We start from the raw sequence: 10576 nt of genomic DNA, 5'->3' as shown, positions 1-10576 counted from the left end.
CCATCTTCTTTTAGGTAAATAGCAGCGCACTCGGTATTGGCTTCTTTGTGATATTTTCCTTTTTGTAGTTGTTCCACTCCTTCTGCCAGTCCTCTTGGGCCTTCTTGCGAATCGCCTCCAGTTCCTCCTTCAGCTTGCAGCCGTCATCCGTGCCAATCCTGGACCCATGGATCTTGTTCCTCTCGTAGGTCTCTCCGAGCATCTTTATCTTTATGTAAATCGGGAGATTCCCGGTCAACACGCAAAGTGCCGCGTGGGAGACGGTACGGTATGCCGTCGTTGTTATGCACAGGGCCGTTCGTTGTGCTCGTTTCAGCTTTTTCCTGTTCTTATCGGTATTCGCTGCTCTAGCCCACACCGGTGCTCCGTAAGTTACGATGGACTTCCACACATTGTAGTAGAGCCTACGAGCCAAGCTGGGCGGCCCGTTGATGTTGGGTAGAATTCCCCTAAGGGTTCCTATTAACTTGTCGGTTCTATTACACACCATCTCGATATGCGCACCGAACCTCCGACTGGAGTCGATGACGACTCCGAGATCTCGTGCCCTTAGGCACACCCATCATAGATTTCTTCGACAGCGTCACCGCGACGGAGAGCCACTCTCTCTAGTGCGATCTCATCGGCAATCGACCTGTCTTTCGTATACGTAATAATTGCCCCTTGCTCTAACATACAGTGTAACTTAGACGCTAACGAAGGGTAAAGTTCGTCATCCCGTTGACCGCGGATTCGTTATTGAGCCTAGGATCATTGTCATTTGCTTCTCGAGTATCTAATTATCGCGATTACTTGTCCAATTCCATCATAGTCATATTTGCACTAGTAAATATCTCCTCTATTGCATAACGATCACGTCTAGCGCCAATAGGGATTCGTTTCACGCCCTTAAATCTAACTCTAATCTTAACGCCAACCTGACATATATATATACATACATATATATATTTTATACATACATACATATATCAATTTTTATACACACAATTATACATATTCATTTTCATTTAATATTTTCATTTAATAATTTAATAAACCTTAGTCCCGCAAAGGCAAATAAATTCACGCATAACATTTCTCTTCAGCGGCATTGTTCTAGGATTGTATTTGTTGAAAGAAGGATAGCATTAAGCGCTGGAATAAAGAATGACGAATCGTTATTCTTTAACCATCGTACTTAGACACATATTTATTGAGCTACTTGTATTTTAATCGAAGTCTAATATCCTCCATCTGTAGGCGTAAATATTACTGCCGTTGTTAATGTTATTTAAGTTTTACTACTGGAAAGGACATTTAAGTTTGAAGGCAGGCAAGTCTACTGTTCTTAAAGCTGACATTTAGACATCTAAGATTTTTTGTGTCTTTATTGACAAAAATATATTTGACTTTGCATATCCAAAATAAAGGATTTGCGTTATCTAAAATAAATAGATCATCTTTCTTTAGAAAATTCAATGTGGTGAAATTAGAATATGAGATAAAAGAAATACTATGCATACTTATTGTTCTTCTTAAAAATTAAAGGAATACTCATAATCCTAAAACATCCTTTCTATGTTGTACTAGATATATATACAATTAAAATGTGTAATAATGTGAATGATAAACTAGTTCGAATAATTATTTTGCTTAAACGTAAGTTAATTGAAATCAGATGAATGTTATACACGCATTATACCGTGCATTATGAACTATTGATTGATTGATGCTCATATTTAATTATTAACGAGGAAATTAGAAAAATCAAATTGAATTTAATCTGTCCTTCTTATATTTATTAAGATGAGTTCTGGGGCTTGAAACACTCGAGATTAGAAATTTTGATTAATATTTCACATTATGACTGGACGCTTGTTCTAATATCTTTTGTACGAGATACACTATACATACACAAGATCAAAATGGAATTTCGAAACGGTCGTATCGTTCAACAAAAATCTCTTTTATCTTTGATTCTCTTCATAAAAATGCAATTCTCCTTTACAGAACATCATATAACATTTATTGTACGATATATTGTTCAATTATATTTCGAAATTTTCAGCTTCGAATCTTTGTTTAATTATACTGTAGAATTAAATATCATGCGTTATTTAAATATAGAGATAGACTAAACTTTTGTCCACATTTATTAAAGCTGTATCAACTGAGATGTTTAAATTTGCGAAATTTCATGGACTTTTATATTTAATTTTTCATCATGAATCCCGCTTTGCGATACAATACATATTAGATTTATAATATCTTAAATTTACAGTACCAATGCTGATTTTATCTGAAACTATTTGTTTGCAAATGATATCTTTCTTCGTTGGAATTACCCTTCACTTATAAATTAATAATTATTAACATTGAACAGTATTGTTAAACTTCAATAAAAATAGGATCGATAACTAAATGTTAGTTAAAGAAACTTCCTATTACAGGTATAACAAATCATATTGAATTTTGTTTAGAAAACAATAATAAAAATGGGTGTCTTTTTGTGAAAATAATTTACAGCATATCACTCGACTTATTCATATAAGAGATATTAGTTTGTTTAAATACCCTGTTGCACCCTTTTATTCATTTTCAACCCAATTTTTTCACAACATTAAAAAATATTTTAAGCCTGAAGAAAAACAGGAAAAACTTCTTATTAGCATGATTTCATGCTAAACATCCTCTTAAGATATTATAAATCTTTCTTCTTTACTAAAACCAGAGCCTAACTGAAATATACGAGTATCGCAACAGGATTAATCGTAATACATGATTAAATACAAGCAATATGTAAGCTATATTTTTACTTTTTACTTCAGAAATAAATATTTCACCAGCATCGTCTTTAGCTTAAGGAAAATAAACTTGTGAAATTTAATTTAAAGCTTCGTAAAACATGGAAATGTTGCAGGATAACAAATCAGAAAAGATATATTAAATAAATCACAGTTCAGGTATCTATAACATGTGATTCTCTTAACAAATCTGTTTCATTCATCAAGCAACTGCAAAATTTCCGTAAAATCAGAAGCGGTTTCACAAATTATAGGCATTCGTAAACATGATAGATAAGAGTTAGTATCGCGGCGTTTTAGAGTATCTATGAGCGTAATATGGAAAGTAAAAAGATGTATAATAAAAATAGTTCACTTTCCAAGCTATCACTAACATTGTGACGAATTATTATACATATAACGGCTCACGAAAGTACTCGGACGCTTACAGAAACTTTCCATGAATATTTTGTTGAAGTTTTTCATGAATTTCAAGATGCATTAGGCTGTCTAAAAAGTTTCTTTCGTTTTGTTCTATTACTACAAAATAGATCATACATAAATCGATAAAATAATATAAAACAAAAAGTGTCGTGCATCTATTATTTCCTTATGAAACGAAAGAAACTTTTGAAACGAATGTAAATAGGAATTATAAGATGCTTATTGATTACCATCGGTATTTGGACAGTTAATTATGTATTGTATAAATAAGTCACAATATTTTTAGTAGGAGCATTTTTATCCCTAATCAATCATATGTTTAAAAATACTCTTTACATTGTACATTAGTTTTTTGCTATGTGTACGTCTGGAATAAGCATCTTCTAGTTTCCATATATATATTTCCAAATTAGTCTCAATTTTTACCGGTGTAATCATGATAGACACGTCTCGTTACATTGAAGTGAAGTGAAGAAAAACACTAACAAACATAATATATATTCGCAGAAATCTTCTATCTAATATTTTCGTCAACTACTGTATACACATTTATTAGATATTTGTGTGAGATTAAAATCGACAGATACGATAAAAGAATATTGTAGAGGTATAGCAATAAGAAAGTACAAGGAAAGTATAGCTCGTTAATTTGAATTACACCAGATTGTCAGTCATCTATTAGGTCGTGTTAATCTCTGAATAAATTCTTAAATAAATAAGTGTTAATAAAGATAAAGATAAAGAAGTGTTAATTAAACTAGAGACACTTAACATTTATTAGCATTTGTTCTTCCCCATTAATTGTTGAATAGGTCCTTTAGGGAAGAACAGAGAGACGGTTCGCTGGATTCCGTCTGATTCCGATTTTGATTCTTGGTATTTGAAAACCAATTTGTCACTTTGCCTGACATTGGTTTGTTCGGAGATACCGAGGGCTTTCCGCTCGACCCGGAAGCCCCCGTATCGTTTCCCTTTTGCGCCGTTAACATCTTCTCAATTGCGCTACCAAATACCTACGGACAAAATTGTTCTTATAAATTTATGAATATTATGTGTTTACGTATTTGAATGAAAATTTTTATGAAACGAGATTTCGCGTTAAAATACGTAATAGTAAATACGATAATTTACACGTTCTTTTTACCAAGATGAAAATGTATATGTAAATTTACTTGATGTATATGTAAATAGAAATATTTATATGTAATATTTATATGCTTGTATTTAAAATATTTTCGTGCTTAAAGAATAAAGGTCATAATGTTATAAATATTTAAATCCTTGCACCTCTCCTTTATCGCGTAAGAAAGAGAAACTAAAAGTTTCACTCCAGAGAATGAGCTTCGTTCTAAAACAAATCAAATAACATATATTTCAGTATTTAACTGTTATTTAATATTCCTAATATTCCTAATAATATTTAATATTCCTATATTATTAATATAGATGAGAAGTGGATAAGATAGTTTACAATCATTAAGTACAGTATCGCAGATCCACCATCAGAGATCAGTAATATTAAAATAAAATTCATGTTGGATTAAAAGTGTGGTTAAGTTGGGGCTAACCCCAAATTTGCAAATTTTGACTTAAGTCAAAAAGTGGCCATTTTTGCACCTCCTCGCGAACGAAAAATTCTTGTGCGACGTTTAAGAGAATTTATCAAAAAAAAAAAAAAACAAAGAATTATTAGCATTTATACGAAATGTGACATGGAAGTTGAAAAAGATGAGTGTAGAGATGAAAAAATTAAGCAGAGGTCAAACTTACGCGCTACACGGTAAAACAATTGAAGTTTAAAATCGAACGAATCAGAATTACTGCGAGATCGTTGGTGGCTATTGTTCTCGTAGCAACAAACTAATGGTACTTCAGATTCGTTTGATTTCAAACTACAATTGATTTATCAATAGAGTTGTCGAAGAATTATTTTGTCGATATCGGTGTAGAACAATAATCAACAACGATCTCGCTGTACTTCATATTTCCTCTATTACAATCGTCGATTCATTTACCAGCAGAGCATCTGAAGAATTATTTCACATGGATCATGTAGAAAAAAAACGAACACGAAAATGGAACTGTAATAACATTTTTTATTCCTTGCTGAGAGCCGTTCTTAAACATTCTTCCCTTCGCAAGAAGATCGGAAAATAACCACTTTTGACGCTCTGTTTTCATCCCATATGAATTTTATCTTTAATATTGCCGATTGATAATAATGTCACTGCGATATTGTCCGCAATGATTGCAAATTATCTTCTCCACGTTTCACCTATATCGATAATACAGAATATCAAACAAGAATTATTTAATTTCACGTTGTTGTTGACTTTATTAATTTTTACGATAAAGTGCATTCTCTGGAAGAGATTTTACGATTTACGATTTTCTTTTTCATTCCCCCTTTCACCTACGATGGCTCTTAAACAAGAAACGATATCGTAACGAGAAATACAACTTACCTGAGCGTCCACTTTGGTTCCACTAGTGTTGTCCCATACGACTTTGTGTTTGTCCCATACGACTTCACCGCCTTCACTACCTTCGATTTATCCAACTTGAGACTTAAACTGGGCGTTACCAAATCTTCCGGCTTCTTCGACATCGGTTGGTGTCTCTTCGTGAACCAATTCGACGGTGACATAAAGGTCGAAATAGCGGCTTTCGAGGATCCGCTAAGCTTACTTTTAGCTCCGTGCAATGTCGACACGTCGAAGCTGTTGGAACGGAAGCTCTTCGATCGATTTCCTTTCTGTTCGGTCGTTTTTCCGGGCCAGTTTGAAGAAATTCCCTTCAGATCTCCGGTTACCGTTATCCACTTCATATATAGAGTTTGAAATCTTTCTCAAAATTTTGAAAGATCCTTTCCTAATTTCTTCCAGCTTATTTCTATTCATTCTGTTTCCGTTGTGGGTGAAGACCGTATCAACAATTTTGAACTCGTGTTCTCGTCTTTTTTTGCCGTATTTTTGTTTGTTGATTTCGAAATTTCTTGCTGAGTTTTTAAATGCTTCTTCTCTGTCTCTTTTTAAGTTTATCTTCTTCTCTGTTATTCCCTTAGGGATGATTTCGATCATTTTCCCATACAGTAAGTGATTTGGGGCAAATCCCGTTACACTGTGTCTGGTTACACTGATTGTATTCTTCTACGCTTTTTTCTGCGATCTTTGTCCAGTTTCTTTTTTTTTTCGAATTGATCTTGCATCTGATTCTGTTTACTAATGTTTGATTTACCCTCTCGTTTAGTCCATTGGAGGATGGACAGTCTGTCGAGGTGAAAATTAATTTAATGTTTTTCTCTCTCGCGTACTCTTGAATTTCCTTGGATGTCATCGCTGGGTATCGGTCTGCAAGGATAATTTTTATGGAGTCAGTTTCTCCTGTCGAGTTTATAAGTTTTATGATATCTTCCGCGCGTTGTGTTTTCGATGTGGACTTAAAAACAGCCCTTGAAAAGTGATTTATGAGTATATGCATATACTTCTTTGGTGAGTTGTTGTTGGAAAAACCTCGGACCGTATCGAATGACATTATTTCAAACGGTTTCCTCGCTGGTCCTAGTCTCGACATAAGCCCGATCGGTCTTCTCGTTCTGCTTTTATTCCTAATGCAAGTTTCGCATTGTTTGCAGAATTTGTCGACAATTCGGTCCATATTTTTGAAATAATAAAAGGATCGGATTTTTTTCAATATGTGATTCCTTCCAACATGGCCAAAGAAATCATGCACCGTCTTTATGATATGCTCGCCAAACTCTTGTGAGACGAATATACGTTGGCGTCCTTTAATATTTTTAAAAAAAATCTCTGATTTTTTTATAAGGTCTTTCGTATTTTTAATATCTTCTCTGTTTTCTTTCTGATCTCGGATTATATCTTGCTTTTTATAATATTCGCTACTTTCAAAACCTCTTCTTCGTTCTCAAAACTTTCTAAGACGGGGTTCCTGGATAGTGCGACTGCCTCTATGTTGTGTTTTCCTGGTGAGTAGATGACTTTGAAGTCGTACTGCGATAAGTAGTGCATCAGGTCTCCAAAAGTTTCATCGGTTCTTGCTTTGATTCTCATTGATTCCAACGGTTTATGGTCTGAAAGGACAGTGAAGTATCTACCGATTAACTAATGCTGCCAGTACTGAATCGCCTCTTTGATAGCAAGACATTCAAGGTGGATTGCTTTGGTAAGCGATTAGTATCTGCGAATTCGTAGAATTCGTGGATAATTCTCGAGCTGTTTCGTGCGCACGCGATTTTAAGTGGCACGCAAACAGGTGCACCTATCCGCGTAGCGCAAGAAATGTATCACGGAGGTCGTTGCAGGTAATATCCATCGACAGACGGGACAATTCGGGTGCACAATCTATGCCTATGACTGCGCAGTAGGGCATACTCTTCTCGACCACTTGTCTGGCGCCAACCACCACTATTGTCTCGCGAAGGCCAAGCTGTAAATCTTCGTTGCTTATACCGTTTTCTTGGTGAGTGTTAATTTTTTACTTATTCGATGGTATAATAATACCGTTATTACGAGGTAAAAGTTTTTGGATGTGTGATTTCTTGATTGAAGAGACGCTATCATTATTAAAAGTTTGACTATCCCGCCACTAGCGAGGGAAACATAATACAGAATGATTCTTTCATTTGCTTACATTCGATTTCTTAATTTTACTCCTATTCTGCTTTTTAATTCGTAATTTAATTGTGAGGACATATGCTATGGAGCAATTTTTGTTACATTTAGCATCGTTGCTTTATTTGTTAAGACTGTTGAGCAATACGATCGTTTACTTTATTTACTGCCTTGTTTGCTATTATTTTACTTTTAAAGACAGGTATTTTGGAAATATAAACTTCTACATATTGGTATAATATTGATATACTTAAAAATGTCGTTTAGTGAATAGGAAAATAGGACACTAAAGGTTTAACTAATTGAAAACGATTTAGTTATTGAAGATAGTACTTGCTGAGCAAATGGATCGCGAAGTTGACATAATGCTACAAATGATACACGCTTCAAAGAGAATTAAACAGAAAACGATGATCATTGAACTCGAACTTGATCTTAAAGCAGTCGTGCGATATGACAACTCTCGATTTTAGCGATTCTTCACTCTTGACTCTCCGGTGGCTAACTGACGATCAACGACTGTGATGTCGAAATATTAGGTCATTCGAAAAGTTTCTTTCGTTTTATAAGGAAATAATGGATGCACAACATTTTTCGTTTTATATTATTTTATCGAATTACGTATGATCCATTTTGTTCTGTCAAAATAGGTTTCATGTTGTATGAAGATGCATCGTTGTAAAAGACGTGTTTGTAAAAGAAAAACACAACCTAATATATTGATGGCCGTTAGGTCTATCGAAGTTTTCTGATCCTTTCGGTTTGTTGGCATTTCCGCTTTATTGTCTATGTTGTCTGTATGTCGGCGATGATTTTCGCGGTGCTATAATTGAAACCAAAGAAGCCTCTGGAAAGAGGATCGTTATGCCGAGGCCTAATTGTATCTCTCGCAGGACTAAGGAAACTAAACACTAGAGAGAAGATGTAAAGTTTTGTTTGAAGTGAGATCCACTTGAACGGTATTAATAACTTTAGAATAAGAAGAAGGAAATTAATCGGTGTGCAAATTCTAACGGAATACAGTTACATTAAAATACGTCGATGTGACTTTAATTTTGAAGGAGGAAAGAAACGAAAATTAATGTCGTTACGCTGTAATTCAGTTGAAGCCTGAAGTGAAGTAAATTCGATAACGTAATACCACGTAGGGATATATTCTGCACGAGGAGCTGCTAGGAGATACGTATAAATTGATAAAAACAGCATAGTAATAATATATGGATCGCGGTAAAGATCGAAAATGTTTAATTTCCAATAATATTTTCCTATACGAAAGAGGAAAGTTTTAAGGAAAGTAGACGATCTCTCGTAAATTGATGGAACTTTGGTAATTCAAAGTTTCCTTGAATTGTGATAACTTTTTGACAGTGAAGTACAGTTGTTACCTTGTGTGAGATAGAAAACTGCATAATCGACTGGAAGTTTCTGTACGAGATATTGAAACATCGATTATGTTTTACGAGTTTTCCAAACAATATCGAATCGTTACATATGTCGTATAATTTCTGCTCGTCGTAAATTCGTAATAAAACGAATAATTTGATAACGATCGCAAATTTCTTCTTTTTTATTTCAAACTTATCTTTCTTATTTTCCCTTCCATAAAAATTAAAGTAATATTAACATATACATACTAACACGATATATACAAGGCGAGTTACTTGAGAGTTTGAAACGAAATATTTTTTATATTTTTAAATATATCGAAAAATGTTTCGGATAAAAGCTGAACTGAAATTCTGCGTGCAAAAATTATTAATTCACTTACGTCGAAGAAATATTAGTTTAACAGATATTTTAATTTTTATTTAGTGAAATTTATCGTACGAAAGACAAGCACGAAGACAAATACGAAAGTAGCGTCTTGTGTCTTTCCTTGTCTCTTATACCTAAAATATTTACTAAACTAATGGTTTTTCGATGCAAGAAGGTTAATAAATAACATTTTATAGAGAATTCTGAGCTGCATCGATTAATGTATTAAGAACTGTGTGATTCCATTTGAAGAAACAAAGTCGACCTTAGCACGATGGTTGCGCCACCACCTATAGAAAAGCTAGCAACGTCTAAATATGTCCTCCTTACAACCATCAAACTTTTATCCGAAGCATTTTTCGATATAATGAATAGTGTCGAAAATATTACGGCTCAAACCCTTGGCAAATCTTCGCATAGCCAATATATCTTCGAAATCGATTTTCTCAAGAATGAGCATTGGCACGCGGATGCTCCGTCTTACATTTTCGATTAATTTTTTTCAAGATCATCCTTTACCTTGCTCTTGCATAATTAAATAATTTGAAAATTTATAATAATATGTATATATAGAAATTTAATAGAAACAAATAGCAGGTGGACTTGTTAGATGGTCAGAAAATTATAGATTGTTATGTTTATGTATCGTTCGTATGACACGCTGTAAAAGTAAGAAACGATAATTATAAATTTATCGAAATATATTTATTATAAAGAGAAAAGAGAAAATGGCAGGGAAATATAGAGGAAAATTTGTTCGTAGGACGCTTCGTATTCAAGAGATTCCAAGATTGAAAATTTGCCTACCAAGTATACTTGAACTTGGCTCATTACGTGATAAATTAAAAAAATGTACTTTTCTTGAAAACAAAGCGTCTTGAGAATAAATTTTGTTCCACATTCTCAGTTTATTTTCACACGTAGAATTAGCCAGTCCAGAATTAGCCATGTTCTAGTACGCTTGGTAAATTTTGAAACGCGATC

The 10576-nt window shown here is 33.9% G+C and overlaps 1 protein-coding gene across 2 annotated transcripts; it reads right to left on the bottom strand.

Moving 5' to 3' along the window:
* Positions 1-3958: 3958 nt before the first annotated feature.
* Positions 3959-6086, bottom strand: LOC125385027. Of its 2 annotated transcripts, none has more exons than XR_007223958.1 (3): positions 4678-4840; positions 4494-4554; positions 3959-4219 (listed from the first exon to the last, which is right to left on the bottom strand). XR_007223958.1 is itself a non-coding variant. In XM_048405513.1 (3 exons), exons 1-3 carry the CDS (start codon positions 6031-6033, stop codon positions 4004-4006), a joined length of 639 nt encoding a protein of 212 aa, XP_048261470.1. In that variant the 5' UTR covers positions 6034-6086; the 3' UTR covers positions 3959-4003. The 2 variants fall into 2 exon arrangements, 1 of the variants encoding a protein (XP_048261470.1); XM_048405513.1 differs by lacking the exon at positions 4678-4840 and adding an exon at positions 5672-6086.
* Between the last annotated feature and the right edge of the window lie 4490 nt (positions 6087-10576).

The sequence above is a fragment of the Bombus terrestris genome, chromosome 4 (assembly GCF_910591885.1).
Source record: "Bombus terrestris chromosome 4, iyBomTerr1.2, whole genome shotgun sequence".
NCBI lineage: Eukaryota > Metazoa > Arthropoda > Insecta > Hymenoptera > Apidae > Bombus > Bombus terrestris.
This window is presented reverse-complemented; position numbering and strand designations above follow the sequence as displayed.